The sequence below is a fragment of the Macrobrachium nipponense genome, chromosome 18 (assembly GCF_015104395.2).
Source record: "Macrobrachium nipponense isolate FS-2020 chromosome 18, ASM1510439v2, whole genome shotgun sequence".
NCBI classification, from domain to species: Eukaryota; Metazoa; Arthropoda; class Malacostraca; order Decapoda; family Palaemonidae; genus Macrobrachium; species Macrobrachium nipponense.
The window spans coordinates 37,072,590-37,091,000 of record NC_087211.1 but is presented as its reverse complement, the minus strand read 5'-3'; the positions used below and the strand labels follow the sequence as shown (position 1 = coordinate 37,091,000).

Here is an 18,411-nt window from a genome sequence, read left to right as displayed (position 1 = left end):
CACATCAACCGTACATTTGATGTCTAGGCCAGTCCCTTACGACGCTCCTGATTGGCTGTTGATAAGCCAATCACAGGGCTGGAAACACTCAGTCTCTCAAGAGAGTTAGGTAGGATGTATGTTCCACCTCTCCTTTCAAAAGTATCCCTCAGGAGGGCTCGGAACACAGATGCTGCCCGTGTGAACTCTCGAGAGAGATTGAGAGTTTCCAGTTCTGTGATTGGCTTATCAACAGCCAATCAGGAGCGTCGTAAAGGACTCCCTAGACATCAAATGCACGGTTGATGTGAATCTACTATAGCTCAAGGTATTCCCTTCCCATGACAGAGCCCTTCATTTGGAAAACCCTTTCTCCCTCACTCATTTCCACCCAGACAATATTTCCATCCGTGATCTTCTCAAGGGTAAAAGTGACAATTTCTCTTCGTTTCATTTTCCAGGGAATTTCCGTCATTCGAAAGCGAAAGAGGCATCATTTTCCCTTACCTTCTCATCGAGGACGTCGCTGATGTCGGGGAGATGTGTGTCGTTGTGGGGTGCCACAAGGTCGTACAGGCTCTCCCAGTTTTCGCCGTACATGTCACCTGCATTGGAAAATAGGTCGGTGTTCATCACGAAAAGGATTCAGTAGTCACAAACCTCAGTATAAGCAATATAATTCCTTTTTTTTTCATTCGGTTATAAAGGCTGCATGTGGTTCAATCAATCCGCTTTACTTGTCCCGAGATCCCCACCTATGAAAAATCACAAGGTTTTCTATATATATATATATATATATATATATATATATATTATATATATATAGTATATATATGTGTGTGTGTGTGTGTGTGTGTATATATATATATATATATATAATATATATATACTATATATATATATCAGCGTGAAACTGGACCATTAGAAACGTTGTAATCCATTGTAATTCTTTATTTTCTACGTTTCGTAATACATTATCATGGAATCTGTTAGACAATAAATAAAATTACTTTAAAAATTACTCTAAAACATTTACAAATTACAACACAGAATTAAAAAGAAACACACAGAAACAAAAACAAGACCAAAGACCTCTAACCAACCTTACGCAGAGAAGGCAGAAGACAGAATAACAATGCATAAATAAAAGTTAACTTAGTTAGATACAGTTGTGTGGAGGAGGTCTGAGTAGTCAACTGGGGAAACCAGTTATTTAATAATAAACATGCCTCTAGGATAAGCAGTCCATTTGCATTGCTTGATTGGCCTAAGATACGGAAATCGCTTCTTTCTATATATATTTTACAGTTTTGTGAATGGTTTCTTAGGATGTTTGGGACTGGAGAGCCTACAGCCAGTACGGAAACTTAATCCCCGATGAGAGCCGATTCTGACCCGCATTAACCTCTTTGTGGACCCAACATATGTCCCAGAGTTACCCTTAGGGCAAGTATACTTATAAACCACGTTGGAGGTCAAAAAAGGGTCCAATCGATCTTTATATCTGAAAAAGGAACCGTCGCCTCCCTCTGTCTCCTGATATATATATATATATATATATATACATATATATATATATATATATATATATATATATATATATATATATATATATTATATATATACATATATAGAAAGTGGGGTAATGGAAAGACGTTCTTTTTTCTTTTATCCATAAATTAGTAAGCGACGTTTCGTATCTCCTGATACATCTTCCAGGCTGAAAAAGCCATGAGCTTAAACAGTAATTATGTACAAACAGTAAGAGGTATACACATTATATACTTGTTACCATCATGTTAAAAGACAATTAAAGAAAAGAAAAGAGAACCTTAAAAATCAATGATATTTAAAAAACATTATATATATATATATATATATATATATGCATATATAAATATATATATATATATATATATATATATATATATATATATATATATATATATAAACAACAGAACAGCAGAAGGCCAGGGCCAACATGAAAAGAAAGACACCTACCCACACCGATAATGTAATGCAAACTGAAAGAGAAAACCAATGCAAGGGGGGGGGGGGGGAGGGGCGAATATAAACAATGAGGTTACAACAGGTACTTTCAGCGATGAACCGCTGGGTAGAAGTTAATTGGTGATGAAGGTTAGAGACAGTTAATTTGATTATTATAGACTCGGGTGTGGTTAACTCTTCTACAATTTTCAAAATTATATAGTCTAGAAAAATCAAAAAGAGCAAGCAGATGAAGATTAATAGTGCTCAAAACTATACCAGGAAAGCTAAGGAAACCATACACGACATTAATCCACTTACGCACCAGCATCGACAATGCAGCGTCTATTCAATGCGTTGCCAGTTCATCTGAGGAACACATCAAGAGTGAGCGTAGATGTGTTTATTAAGGATAAGCTCGACAAATATCTAAGCTGCATCTCAGACCATCCAAGATTGGATTGGAAGATGCAAAATATACCGGAAGATGCATTAGCAATTCTCTGGTAGACATGAAAGGTGTCTCACACTGAGGGACCTGGGGCTACCCGAACAAGCTGTAAAGTCTGTACGGTCTGTACATATCGGGTTTTCCCGACAGTACTAAAATCCTTAGCACCTAGTATGTGGGTCTTACCGATTTTGCTATGATTTCTTACATTGGATTGTTCGGGATTAGATAATCGACAGCCCGTTCTAAAGCTAACTCCCTGATGAGGGGAGATTCTTGCTTTTAGCAGCCTCCTGGTACATCCGATGTAAGTGCCAAGATCGCATCTAGGACAATTATATTTATATATAACGCCGGAAGTAAACAGGGGGATAATCCTGTCCTTGACATGGAAGAGAGCTCCAATGGTTCGTGGGTTTATTGGGATTAACTTAAGATTAAGAGCAGCCAATTGTTCGTTGAATAGCCTGATATATTTTTTTCCGAAATGTATTGTTAAGTAACTTGCATACAGACATAACTAAGCGGCACTGTGGACTAAAGGGGAAGAGGGGTTTAAGTTTCAAATTAAGCAATTTGTTGAGAGCTCTATGGAAAATCGCTGGTAGGTAATAATTCCTCTTAAAATAATCAGTGAGGATAATCACGGATGGCTTTACCCTTTTTATCCCGAGCAACTCCAGGTACATCAGCTAGTATAGATATAAAAAGTCCTTGTTGGCGCTGAATGGATTTTATAACTTCTACTCAGAAGTTCAAGGACTTTACCGATAGATAATTACCAGCAACAGGATCGATGGCAATCTTAGAAGTAATTTAATGATCATACAGCTTTGTTGGTTACTGAAGAAGCCTTACTTCTAAGAAAAAGAAACCAGAAACGGGCACAACAGCTGAACTTCAGCTGTGTCCAACAAACAAATTTAATTTAATAGGATTCTTCTTCCCTAAAGACAACAAACTAACTGCTTAAAAATTGATAGGCAGATTAACACTTGAAAAGTATGTTCCGTGTTTCGGAAGGGTTGAGGGTTCAGGAATAAAAGCACTCGGTGGAAGTGATAAACTGTTAGAAAGCTGTCTAGTTTAGCTTGAATTGTTAAAAAGTTGTAAAATGAAAATCCTTTTGTTGTTTCCTTACATTCCCAAACCCGTCCACCCACCCACCCCACGCCCCACCTCAGCTCTCTACCCCTTCTCCATCCCCCTCTTGAAAAGATAAGACTAACTGTAGACCACACAGATATGCACAGTTCACAACACTCATCCAAAACATTCGTTCTGCACCAAAGCATTCCTTAGATTGGTAAGATCTAACCAGAATACTTACTACATAGCACCAGACTCCCCCAAATTGTGTTCTTGGTTCCAATCTTGCCTTGAACAAGCAGCATTGGGTTGCCAAGACTCTTCTTTTATACATTGTACAGTTCCCAAAATATACAGGGTGACGCTAATAGCCCGTCTATAAAATGCTTTGAATTTCTAAAGCTATCCAAAATATAGCCTGCACCACAAATTGGCATAAAAAATATGGATTGAGCTTCAGAGATTTAACTTAAACACGCACTTGACTTACATCAACCATGCTTTATGCCCCATTACATCACCTATATGGACTGTGTGCAAAAGACTCACCCAAAATATGTGCAGGAATGAGATCGTCCGTCGTGATGTCGTCGCCATATTTCTCTTTGAGTTTGTGGAAGACGTAGGCCCTCAGGTTGACATAGAAAGGCTTCGTCTGGTTCCAGAGAGCAGCAACCTCCGATAGAAAATCGTCACCCGTGTATTCTGCATCGGTGTAGGGGTCGATCCACAGGCGCCCAGTGTCATTGAATCCTAATGACCAAGGGAAATAAGAGGGGATGCAAAGGGAGGAAGAAGAACATAAGTAAGATAGAAACAAGGAATAATAGGGGATTTTATAATAACACTTTTATAACCAGCCATTTTCTGGCATTTACAAGATGCATCTTGCAGCCAAGCTCTCCATCAAATTTCAGTTATAGTAGGTGGCAAAACTCAAGTTACGTGTTTCAGATGGCGGTTTGGCTTCTAAACACGCAGGCTTCAGTCTAAGATCAGTATATACAACGTTTTGCTACATTGCGCAGAACTTGATGCAGAAAGCTGTTATAATGTCAGAAGACATATTCATGTGACCCTTTTAGCAAGACACATTATACCACCGTTAATCTACATTATTATAATAGAAGTAAACAGACACAGGGTTATTGATGATATTTACTTTATGAAAAGAAGTTAAAGACGAATTTATTTTGTGTGTGGGAACTTCAAGTTGAAGAAACATAATTGTGAATAAGCGAAGACTTTTTGGGTGTACGCAGCTAAGTACATGTAAATATATAAGTGCAATGTTTTATGTGTAAGCCTACCACATACATGTATGCAGGGAGAGAGAAAGGGACAAAGGGGTGCGAGTAAATAATAACAATGTAGATGATACTTGTATGTAATATTAAATCCAGAGTGTGAGAGCTTGAACAGCCTCTCCGAGCTGCGTCTTTCAACCTGAATCTGGTCATTTTCTGCATGATACTTACTTTAACATTCTAATATGCAATTGTGTAAACTCTATAAAAGATAGCAAAAGCTACGAAGAATATTTATGTACTGTAACTTATCTGGCGTTACATCCACTAGGGTCACTAAGGCCTGGTGTACAGAAGAAGAAGAAGGAAGAAGAAAAAGAAAAGGGCAACAGATCTGTGGAATCCCTCACCATTCAGCTTGGCCGCCTTATTCTCCAGCTCGACGTATTCCTTGTAGTCCTGCAGGAGTTCTTTACTGACCTTTCGCCACTCCAGCCAGTAGTACTTGAGGTTATCATAGGACTCCGTGACGTTTGTCATCTTAGCTTCCACTGTAGACATTAATAATGCGATTCATAATTAGGAAAAGGAGTCATTTCTAGTCGTACTAAGCTTCACAGTTTGCTATCTCGTCATTTTGTAGCTAAAGTTTCTAAATTCTTAATGTATGCCTCCATTCCCTTTTATTTATTCTATTCTATGGTGACTTATTAGAGTAATGCTTTAAACTCCTAAGAATCTCTGTTTGCTGTTATTTTTCAAAAATAGATTTCTGCTAAACGCTTTCTTTGATGGTCTATTGTTGGACTCACTCAAAATGTCAAGTGGGGAAATATATCGCAGCCACCAAAAGGTTGCTCAGAGTAAGCAAAGAGTCTAATCCTGGAGTCAGTCCCCATACAGGATGCCCTTTAACAGCAAGAGTTTTCTAAGATTCAAGGTCACTGAAAAAAATGCAAACCCTGTTTTTACTGTGATGATTTTAATACTATTGTTCAAACATCCAGTGACTACTTTCTCGATTGTGGGAAAATGATCTATCAAGCTGCTTCTTGTTCCATCACAAAATTATCCTACATCTTCCTGGGCTTAGTCAACTTCTTCCCAAAACTGAACACATCACTCGTTCTTTATTCCTACAGAATTAGGGACCAGTCTTTCTTCGTTTCTGATTTTCAGTATCTTAATGTTTTTATGATTTGAACCTTCGCAAATTTTGCTCTCAAGTTCTATTACAGGCACTATTATTAAACTGTATTTTTTGTATTGTCTTAAAGCCCAGATGATGAGACTTCCAATGCAGCCAATAAACAGAATGTTACGCTGGCTGTACCCTTCTTTCATTAATGCTGAGTACTCAGACATCTTGAGTATACCCAAGGCTAACTATATATACATATTAAAGGCACCGGTAATTTTAGTAATTAAAATTAGGTCGGCAACATTCCAATCTGTTTGTGTGACGCAAATTGGATTGGAATGCGTAGCAGCACAGCCTCGAGTGTTTGGAAAACTTGAGAAACTTGAGTGAATTCCTCAGGATATTGAACGAATAAAGAAGACATTACCAAGCCGCATCAGCGAGAACGCAGGGTGCGCAAGTTGACCTGGTTGGTCGGAAGTCGTATGATCGTGACATCAGAAAAATGTCAGTTTGCGCATCAAGCAGGCATGTGCATGATAGGTGCGAAATGCGCGTACATCGGAATCGTGAGTAGACTACCGTGTGTGCGTTTGTTTGTTCGTCAATGCACGAGAAAGTGTGTTAGAACAGGCCAGATGGAAGGCGGTAATTCTAGAAAGCTCATGAGAGGTGAAACAGATTCGGGGAGGAAGGCCCTAGAAGATCCGTCGGAAAGGTAAAGAACATTGAAAAGAAACAGTGACAGTTATTTTTTCAGATACTCTGAAAGCAGAAGTACAGTGCCGATACTGAATACTGTTGTGGGACTATGATCCATATTTCTTTTACTCTTTTTCTGGTAATTGTGGTTTCTTTTACAGATGGATTCGGTTTGTCCTCACCGAAAATGAATTCTCTATTTGACATTTATTTTGAGAAAGACTGATGAGGCTTTGACAATGAGAATAGCGTGCCTGACCATTTTTATTCAATATGCTTATGTAGAGCAGTGATTGAGTTTCATGGTTTTGGGATTTTTAAATTCATTTTTCTTGGTTTTCATGTTTGTTCTTTTGAGAATAATCAAGAATCTATTTTGGTAACTCAGAGTTTGAATTAGCATAGATTTAATGACTGGTTTAGCTACGGAAATGTCATGTTGCTGGGAACATCAAAAGTAGTTCACATTACTAAACAGGATTTCTCTCTAATTAAACAGGGTCCATTAGACCCTGGGACAAATACAATTAGCCTTCGGTACTTGAGATAGCTGAGAACTCACCATTAATGAAAGTAGGGTACAGCCAGTGTTTTCCAGGCATATACATATATATATATATATATATATTATATATAATATATATATAATATATATTAATATATATATATATAATATAAAAACATCCGAAGAAAGGAGAAATGCCAAAATTCCTTACAACACAAATGAAAGCAAACAACAGTATTAAAAATAGACTCAGGTTAAAACACTATAAAAAAAATTATTTCTTAACATGAAGGAATGCAAAGGGAGGAACTACAAAAGAAGGGAACAGTGATTACCAGAAGTGCTGTAGGCAAAAGCTGAGTGACTGTCAGGGTCCGTTGTGGTTCCGACGGAAACTCATGAGAGGTACAGAGGAGTTGACGTGGAATGACTATTTAATTGGGGAACCAGTTGTTTAATAAAAAGAGATTTCAGTATTGACAATTGGCGTTCGTTTGGAGCTTCGCCTATTATTTTGATATCCTTGTAATTAATATTGTATTTGCATTTTTTTCCATGGTCTTTAATACGGGAAAATTCGGGGTTCGATAGTTTGATGCCCGTACGATGATTAACTCCACAATGAGAATCCAATCTTACTTTCAACAGCCGCTGGGTGGAGCCCACGTACTTCCCCAGGTCACATCTGGGGCAGTTAAACAAATATATGACTCTCGAGGTCATCAAAGGAAGTAGACTCTCTTCATATTTAAACAAAGACTTAATGGCCGTTAGATTATATGGAATTAGTTTTGAATCGGCTGCCGGTAGGTGTTTGTTTATAAGTATTAATTCTTGATAAAAGTGTCTATCATAAATTAAGTTAAATTCGTTGTCTGCTCTCTTCCCAAGGTACTTCTCTACGCTAGTGTCTCCCTAATTCATGATAGACACTTTTATCAAGAAATGAGACTTATCATAAGCATGCACCTACCAATGATCATTGAGTCTTTGTTGAAATATAAAGAGAGTCTGCTTCTTATGATGACGTCGAGGGTCATATATTTCTTTAATTGCCCCAGATGTGACCTGGGGAAGTACTGCGTGGGCTCCACTCGGAGTTTGTTGAAGGTAAGATTGGATTCTCATCGTGGAGTTAGCTATCGTACGGGTGTCAAACTATCAAACCCCGAATTTTCCTGTATTAGACACCATGAGAAAAAATGCAAATACAATATTAATTACAAGGATTTCAGAATAATAGGCAAAGCTCCAAACGAACACCAGCTGCCAATATTCGGAGCTCTTTTTGTAAAATAGCTGGTTCCCCAATTAAATAGTCATTCCACGTCAACTCCTCTGTAACTCTCTTGAGTTTCCGTCGGAACCAAAACGGACCCTGGCAGTAATCACTGTTTCCTTTCCTTGTAGTGCCTCTCTTTGTTAAGAAATAATTTTTCATCATGTTTTAACCTGAGTCTGTTTTCAATTCGGTAGTTCTTTTTAATTTGTAGCTTCGAAAATGGGACACACGGTCCTGAAACGTCAGCATAATAAATCACACTAAAAGGATTTTGGGATCTTTCATTCCTCCAATGTTATTTACCTGGTATATATTTATATATATATTATATATATATATAATATATTATATATATATATATATATATATATATTATATATATATGAGTTCAGGTTTTTAGCAATTCCTCGGCACAGATTTCTCTTCCCATCATATCTCAGGGTGAAGGCGTAAGTCGAATGAAAAGTTAGCAATTAATTCGCTGCTGGGTCGGGAATTTGGGTAGAATTAGCTGGTATGTTAGGCGCTAGGCACCTGTCCAGGAAAAACCTCGGGTACATAGTAATTAGGTTCCAGCTTCTTTAATGACTTGTGCGGAGGAATTACTAACGCCCTGGGCTCCCGATGTGAGTGAGAATTTTATTTATAACATATTTATATATATACACACACATATATACTATATGTATGTTTATGCATACTATACATAGAATAATTAGTGTGTGCTCAGTTTTCCCCATTGTTCGACCTGAAAAATAGTATGACTAGAATCATTTATGGAAATGGAATCAGTGTTTAAAACTGATAAAAAATGAAACGACACAGTAGGTTCTGCAGACGAGGAGATAATTCATATTAATCATTTTAAGAAGAAGAAGAGGACGACGACCACAGTGGATAAAAATAGAATGGACGGACATCTTGAAAAGGTTAAGAGGGAAGTTGCTTCACTTACATTCGTATATTCCCATCCCTTCCTTTTCGGCGTCACATTCGGAATTGCTGACGGGGCAGACCTTCTTGCCCAATGTAGACACCATGTGGGACACAATGTCAGTCAACTGAGGAAAGAAAATGAATGGAAAATGAGGTTTGTAAGAAGACGCTTTTGCTCTGCTTCGTCATTTGACAGGAGGCAGGAGCACTATCTTCGTGCGTGCTTTATAGGAGAGGTTCCACAAAATGAATGATGATAATAATAACAATAATGATAATACTACGAGATTGCAAGCTTGAATAGGTTGACGTATACAAATAACTAATGGTCTATGTAAGTAGTAATCATGGCAGGGACATGCTAGTTCACTATTTAATCACATGTTGCAAAACTAGAATGAGATCTCTAAAAGCCAAGGCATTTGGCTGCAAGGGGGCATCAGTAGCTGTACTTCAGGCAATGTTATAAGTGGCATATGACATCACTCAGAACTGCGACTGACTGTGCTGCTCCTGCTCTTATCTGCCTTTCAGAATCCAGACTGACAAAGCTCGAAGCCATTCCAAAGGCGAGTTTGTTAATTAAAGGCAAGGCCAGTGGCGGGAAAGATAAGTAACCCAATCGCTCACTGGTACGAGAAACTGAGCAGAACCGCAGTAGTATTCACATTTTGAAGGTCGTCCTTGGGAGGGCGGCCACTCCAAGATTCTCTGGAGTTCGAACTGTCGCTTTACGCCCTCCGAGAAGCCTTCGTACGTGAAGTAGTCGATGGTTTTTTCGTGGAAATCGTGGAAGTTGTTCTTCACGTCCGTCCACGCTTCGATCTGAAGTGAAAATACAGTTTATATATATATATATAATATTTTATATATATATATATATTATATATATATATATATATTATATATATATATTATATATATATATATATTATATATATATACATATATCATATATATATGTATCTATATATATGTATATATAAATATATATATATACATATATATATAGATACATATATATATATATATATATATATATATATATATATAGGGATATATATATATATATATATATATATATATTTCTCTGTTACAGAAATGGGTTGTTGCTTGCAATGCCCGATGGCACTTTATCGTGTCCCTGTACATGTATTTCTCGTATAGGGTATACTATTATTGTTAACAAATAAATTGCTGCAATTAATACAAAAAATTGGTATTTCAGAATGACAAGGTCACGTGATGTTATTATAAGATATTAAGACAAGGAATATAGCTATAACTGTTTCTGTATAGGCTTATGAACCTTCCTTCGAAGTGAGTGCGCATTCATTATTCTTCAGTGTTGAAAATCTAACTTGACTTCAAATTTATTTTTATTTTATAAAGGGCAACTGATGCAAACGAAGAAAGCGCACAATTCTAGCAGGTCCTCAACGAAGGATTAAAACAAACCTGCAGTCCTACACTTCCGAAATTAATCGAATCGCTCTGCTTTAGCTTAAACTGAGCATCTTTATCTGATGATTGGTTTCTCAAGAAGCATCCAAGGCTATGATCATTTTTATTTTTGATTATTTTATTTGCTATTTTTATAAAACAAGTGATAATTGCGCCGAAGTGACTTCGGCGCAGTCGAGCTTTCTGTACAGCGTATAATCAAGGCCACCGAAAATGGATCTATCTTTCGCGGGTCTTGGTATAATGCTTTAACCAAGACCCGATGGTGGCCTGTCCTATATCGTTGCCAGATGCACTATTATAATAACTCTAACCTTGAATAAAATAAAAACTACTGAGGCTAGAGGGGTCCAATTTGGTATGTTTGATGATTGGAGGGTGGACGGCCAACATAACAATTTGCAGCCCTCTAACCTCAATAGTTTTTGAGATCTGAGGGCAGGCAGAAAAAAATGTGGATGGAGAGACAAAGCTATCTCAAAAGTTTCCTTTTACAGAAAACTGAAATCCACTTGGTTTGGTGGCAGTAGTTCATGAATCTATCTCAATTTTGACCCATTCTTATCTATCCTCAACTCCAGTTGCTAATCATACTTCAAGAAATTTACTTTTTTTTTAATGTCTGAACCAATAAAATCTCTTTTAATGATAACATTAAAATGATCTGTAACTGTTTGTTCACCAGCGTATGAAAGAAAAAACTACCACCAGTTGATTCTTGTCTTCTGTCACCTTGTTACTGAGCAGTCTTCAACAAAGCGATTTCCAGTTGCTTGCCAGTTTTACTAATCTACAAATATTCTAACTCCATCATCCTGTTGGCATTTTCAGCTTTATTGTAACCCACTGCGTTCCTGCCAAACTCTTAAGTGTCGCCAGTGATTACGGTACTTCATCTGCCAAAATATCAAAAACTTACCGAAGCATTTTTGCTTTCTTCCGTCATGCTGGTTTCGTAGTTCCAGTCTGCCAATGCAGAATCTTGAACATGAATGGTCATAGCATTATCCATTTCCTCCAGTCTCTTCTTGGCGTCGTCTTCACTAGCAGGATTATCAGTCACAGGCTCGGTCGTGAGTTCTGTCACAGGCGAGGAAGGTGGTGCTGTTACAGTGGTGCTCTGCATGGAGGGGGTTGATGCAGAGGTACTTTGCTCAGATGTGCTCTGCTCAGAGGTGGCTGATGCAGAGGTACTTTGCTCAGAAGTGCTGTGCTCAGAGGTGCTCTGCACGGTAGTTGATTCAAAGGTACTTTGCTCAGAAGTGCTCTGCTCAGAGGTGGCTGATGCAGAGGTACTTTGCTCAGAAGTGCTCGTCACAGAGGTGCTCTGCTCAGAGGTGAGTGATGAATCGGTTTCCTCCAAAGCAAGCACTCCTGCACTGCCTGACGCTGCCACGCTAGATTTCACACATTCCTCTGTTTTGAGTATAACAATAAATGCAGACATTATTCTGTTATCACTAAATTTCGACTGCTCATTGTAACCTGAAGTAAAATTTTACCATTATTTTTTAGGTTCATGCATGTATTCTCCACATTATGTAAAGAAACAACAAACTTTTTATTTAAAAGATCAATAGATGGGTATAATACTTTTAAATGAAATCATGATTAAACGTAAGATTAAGGTTTATATGCATACTGAAAATATCCTGTCAAATATGGAAATATACATGAACTCCTGTACTGAAACCGATGGAAAATATGAAAATGAAAGGGCTCATTCTGCACTACGAAGCTGGAAGCCAAAAGTCTAGGGCAATGATTTCATTAAAATAAATTGTGAGAAGACAAAAACACTCTGAGATGTTTACTAAAATGGAAATGAAAACTTTCAATCATCATCAATAACTGTATTCAATGTCTTGGCAATGGAAGCCGCCTCTCATAATTGATGGTTTCCCTTGAGGTCCTTATCCTTTTCGTACCTCTTCCCTCATCCCTCCCTGTTGTTTCAGTTGGTCCTCCATGTCCAGAGGCTCACACCAGACATCTAACTCACTTCAAAACCTTACCATCATTTGTGGGCTACCTTTGTCCCTATCTAAACTGACCACCACCCTGCCCTGTCACCACCTCAAACAGTCTTTGTTTTCTTTTCACATCCTAAATCCTCTTACAAGTCTTTTTCATGTTCAACAACACGGTCTCTTGTTTGGTCTTCTCATCCCAGATAAGACCATACCCTTTGCATTTTGACATATTCTTCTTGAAGTCCAGGTCTATGATCCATAGGGGTCAGTGCACTAAACAAGAATTTCTCTCATTATCTGCATCTCTATAAAAACTCATTTTTGTACCACTTTTTCCATCACTTATAACTTCATGTTAAGACTACTGTTAATTCTATTCAATTTCTTTTATATCAAGCTTTTTTAAAACTTTACTTTTAACTCTCAACAATACTCCCTTCGGGTGTTCTTTTTTTTTATTATCAGCAACATTTTAGACAATGCCCTCATCATATTCCTCTGTAAAGTTTCTTTATCACTAACAATTAAACCAAAACTCTCAAGGTACTTTGCAGTCGACAGTCGACTCCACAACATTTTTGCCAAAAAGCACCATATTTTCAGTATATTTTCTTTATCACTTTTATTTTACCCAAAGCCCTCAACATATCTTGATGCAGATTGTCTCTACCACTAGCTTATTAATTAATCTCAACGCATTTTTCTAAAGACTTTAGTCTTTGCTAATATTCACCAATGCCCTCTTTGCGTTCTTCACTAACCTATCAGAACTGCAAGAAACTCAGGATACACAAAAGAATATAAAAAAACATTATAACCCGGAGGTACATAACGCAGCCTTACCTCCCCAGCCAATGCACTGCCCAGCTTTGGCTAGCTCGTTGTCCAAGAACTGGATCAAAGGATCAAAGTAAGAGATGATGGCCTGTGGATCCATGTCTGGAGATCCACCGAGATCCTTTAAGACGACCGGCCAAGGCTCGGAGAACCCACGCTCGAGTGCGTTCCTGGAAAATATGACCCAAAGCTTTTTATAACGGGGAGTAACTGGAATCGATGTGGAACCCGAAGACTCTAGTCCAAAGCAACATAGATAATGGACATTGCATTTAAATCAAGAAATAATGATAATTCTCTCTCTCTCTCTCTCTCTCTCTCTCTCTCTCTCTCTCTCTCTCTCTCTCTCTCTCTCTCTCTTATCCTTTTATTCCACAGCGGCCGACAGAACAGGAAACTTAATACCATAATGTATTTCTGATACATCTAAAAATAACCTATTTATTCTGTATGGATCTGAGAGAGAAAGCAATTCTTCCATATTCTGTTCTGTATGAATCTGAGATAAGGTTTAGTTTGTTCATGAGAAAAATGTAATCTGCTTTATTCAGACATGAGAACAGATATTTACCAATTTCAATATACCACATAAAAAAAAATATATCTGTTCTACACAAAACATGGAAAAAAATGTGTCTATTGTATATACAACCGAGAAAAGCTTTAACCAGTTTCATTCGCACCTGAGCACAGAGCCAGCATCTCTGTTGTTGTAGATGTCACAGGTATGCAGGGGCCCTTGGTGTCCTGCCACCTGGCACAGGTGAGCGTGAAACTGGAACTGCGTGATGAAACTGACGAAGTACCTGAAGGTGAAATAAATCTTTCATTCATTTCTCCCTGCAATAAGAAATTCCAGGGAAAGGGGAGGAGATTCGAGAAGGCTAAGATTGGACCATAGAATGGCCGATGTCGTAGCTGATGCCATGCTAGTTGGTGATAGTGAAGAGAAACTGTGGCCTGGTGAAAAGGTTTGAAGGCTATTGTGAGTGGAGAGTGCTAAGAGGTGAATATGAGTAAGTATAAGACCAGAAGGGCGAATTCTACCGTTTTGTTGACTACATTGAGATAAACCGCATTGATTATTTTGTAGCAGTATAGTAATTGTCATCAGTATTTGTAGTAGCAGTTTTCCAAACGTTCGTCAAAATCATGGCAGCGAAAATGTCAACCTCTGACATTGTGTGGAATACCTGATGTATGGAACATTAGCGGGGACGTGGAATTTCGCGCCTGCGTCGAAAAACTCTTCTCCCCTGGAGCCTCCTGGAGGAGTGACGCCCTGCAGTTCCTCCCGCAGTTGCCACCAGGCGGCATTCATCTGATCTGTGGGGACGGACCCTTCGAAGACGCCCCAGCGGAACTTGTCGATCAGGTAGCCAAAGGGGAGGAAAGCGATCTGGAGAGGAGGAGGAGGAGAAGGAGGAGCGTCAGATTAGTATAGTGCAGTGGCCGACAGAACAGAAAACTTAATATCATAATGTATTTCTGACACAAAAATAACCCTTTTGTATGAATCTGAGAGAAAGCAATTCTTCCTGAGAGCAATCTTAATCTGCTCTGTATGAATCTGACAACAGTTTCAGATTGTTATATACAAATCTGAGAAAATGTAATCTATTTCATTCAGACATGAGAACAGATATTAACCAATTTCATAAGCACATGAAAAAATGTATATATATTTGTGCTATACAAAACACGAAAAAAAAAATTATAGTCTATTTATGTATACTTTTCATGCTAATGTCCTCGACATTATGACGCTCATTGTATTACCTTCTCGAGAGCCATTCTCATGAGGAAGTTAAGATCCCTCTTTTCATCGTCGGAGTATTCCGAGGCGGGCGATGTCCCTGACCGAACCCCTTCCCCTGGCATTAGGTGGAGCACATTCTCTAGATGGCTGGGCGTGGACACAGACAGCGCAATCAGGTCCCCAATGGCTTCGTGGATGCCTGGGTAGACAATCGTTTATGTATTTTATTGAATCATATATTTATATACTGCACAAACATGTTTGTATATATGTATATAAATGCATACATACATTAATATGTATGCATGTGCAGTTTCCGCCTCCCTTCCCCCAAGCCAGTACAAAATTGCCACTTTGTCATCATCCCTCAGACTCACCTGGGTTAGCAGAGTCTCTGAACACGTGTGGTAGGTTCTTGTATGCCATAAAGTATTCAATGTGACCCATTTCGTGGTGGACGGTCACGAGGTCTTCCATGTTGACCTCGGTGCACATTTTGATCCTGAAAGAAGGCGGAGAATGAACATCCTTGGGTCAGGGTCACAATGTCCTGCTGAAGAGATTGGTGTTCTTCACAGGTAAAAAAAGTTAAGTCTATCTTAGTTTAGCCAGACCACTGAGCTGATTAACAGCTCTCCTTGGGCTGTCCTGAAAGATTAGATTTTGATTACGTGGTTAGGAACCAACTGGTTACTTGCAACAGGATCTACAGTTTATTTCTAACCACATTATATCGAGAAATGAATTTCTAATCACCAGAAATAAATTCCTCTGATTCTGCACTGGCACCAGCGGGGAGTGAGCTCGGGTTACCAGATTGATAGGCGAGTACGCAACCCACTAGTCCAGTGAGGAACTTTCACGGGTAAAGACTGGCGCAAGTTTCCGTTGGGCAAATAGGCTACCTATTGTAACGAACAGACACAGCGTCTACTATAACCAAAAAGATAACGTTCCTACACATTTGATCATTCACAGACCCAGCTATCACCAAATAGGTAAAATTCCTGTCTGCGTAACCATATAGCTTTTGTTAAACATGTAAAGTTCCCACCTTTATAATATATGACAGGGATGGGTATTATCAAACAGGTAAATTTACTAAACATGTAATTTTTAACAGAGATAGCCATCATCAAACTGATACAAATCCTTCTTGTTTACGAGTTACCAAATAGTCATAGGTCCTGTTACCAAACCATGTTTCATACCTGATTACCCATTAGCTGTTAGATCCTGTTCATATCAAATTCATATCATCAAATCATTAATCGAATGCAGTTCCTGTTACTACACAGCTCAGATTTCGACCTAAAATAATGAATCAGACACCGATCCACGTGACGATAAAGATTCCTCCCAGCAATCTAGGCGTCCACTGCTAGAACTGATTTTACCCACAAAATGCCCGGTTTCCATTTTAATCAAAGAAAATAGGCCGATTTTTCCATTAGTGCCAAGCAATTCCCCATATTATAAGCTTTCATATACAAAAAAAATTACTCCTTTATCTCAAAAAACTCAGCAAAATATGACTTTTTGAATATTGGTAAACTTTAATCTGATTTATTCATTTTTTTTTTTTTAAAGTGGCGAAAGTAAGTTGTAGCGGTGGACGCCTCATTATTTTAATTCAATTTATTTATCATTACTCATATAAAAGTTGGCCTATTCTGAAACGGGGGGTAGTAGCACTCCTACCTGTAGTCGTCTCCCTCTGGTCCCAGACAGAAGTCCTCGGCAGAAGCGTGACACATCATGACTCTACCCCACTCAGTCTGGTTGACGACGCTCTTGTCCCAGAATGTCTGGGTCATCGGGAATAAACCGATGCTCTCGAAGAAGTCCTCGGCCGATTCGAAGATCTGCTGAATGTCCCACCCCTAGGGACACAGATAAAACGAGAATAATGCACGATTTTATGGACGCTCTTCCTGCCGCCCTCATGGGGAAAACCCATCGCGGTAGTAAGTAGACTCTGGTGGGTTGTCCCCAGATTTGAACAGGGAAAGGGACTAGCAGCCTGATCCCTTCTAATAGATAAGGACACACACACACACACACACACACACACACACACACACATATATATATATATATATATATATATATATATATATATATATATATATATATATATATAAAACTAGCTATACCCGGCCACACGTTGCTGTGGCTCAGTCTCGTTAAATGGAAAAGAAAGAAAAGAAAAAGTTCCTTTCTCTTACTCTCTTTCTCTCTCCAACCATCACTGTCTCTTTGCCTCTTTCTTCTCACTAATAACAACTCTCTCTATCTCTTTTTTCTCTCCTCCCAAACAACCGCTCTTCTCTGTCTCTGTCTCTGTCTCTGTCTCTCTCCCTCTCGATCTCTCTCTCTCTCTCTACTCTCTCCCAAATACCTGCTCTTCTCTGTCTCTGTCTCTCTATCCCTCCCTGTCTTTTTTCATCTTTCTTCTCCCTAACACCCCGTCTACTCTCTATGATAAATCATATGCAGAAATTATGTATGACAAATTCGTAAAGTAACTAAGTCTTCAGGCATAACCAGGCCCGTTTCACGGACAGAAGCAGCTCCGTTTCAGGGAATTCCTTCTCACCCCCACCCCCTTCGGAGAGGGGAAAGTAGAATGAAACCCCTTTAAAAAAAAAAGTAAACAAATAAAAAAAAACCTGCGTATTCGAATGCAATATTGTGTCAAAGCAATCGGTGAAGAAGTTAAGATTTAAGATTTTGAACAAACGAACATTTACATTTTCATTAAATAGATATATATAATAATACATATGTGTGTGTGTGCGTGTATATATATATGTATATATATATATATATAATATATATATATATATATATATATATATATATATAGTATATATATATATAATTAAATTATATATATACAAATATATGTGTGTATACAATAAAATGTAAGTTTCATCAAACTAAGGAAAAATACGTAGGCTAATTCAAAATGATTATATTATCCCTACCACAATTATCATTTGTTTCAGATATCTTTTTCTATAACTAAAAAAAAAATGAGAAAGGGATGGAAAA

The 18,411-nt window shown here is 38.2% G+C and overlaps 1 protein-coding gene across 1 annotated transcript in view; it reads right to left on the bottom strand.

The window, feature by feature from the left end:
• Positions 1-18,411, bottom strand: part of LOC135196555 (angiotensin-converting enzyme-like) — a 52,082-nt gene that overhangs the window by 9,254 nt on the left and 24,417 nt on the right. The window contains exons 9-20 of the mRNA XM_064223401.1: positions 17,056-17,237; positions 15,732-15,856; positions 15,375-15,553; positions 14,789-14,994; positions 14,279-14,401; positions 13,602-13,765; positions 11,705-12,201; positions 9,952-10,146; positions 9,341-9,446; positions 5,166-5,306; positions 4,058-4,261; positions 487-584 (exon numbers count right to left, since the gene is read on the bottom strand). Of these exons, the coding sequence (XP_064079471.1) occupies positions 487-584; positions 4,058-4,261; positions 5,166-5,306; positions 9,341-9,446; positions 9,952-10,146; positions 11,705-12,201; positions 13,602-13,765; positions 14,279-14,401; positions 14,789-14,994; positions 15,375-15,553; positions 15,732-15,856; positions 17,056-17,237 (2,220 nt within the window). The remainder of the gene's footprint in view (positions 1-486; positions 585-4,057; positions 4,262-5,165; positions 5,307-9,340; positions 9,447-9,951; positions 10,147-11,704; positions 12,202-13,601; positions 13,766-14,278; positions 14,402-14,788; positions 14,995-15,374; positions 15,554-15,731; positions 15,857-17,055; positions 17,238-18,411) is intronic.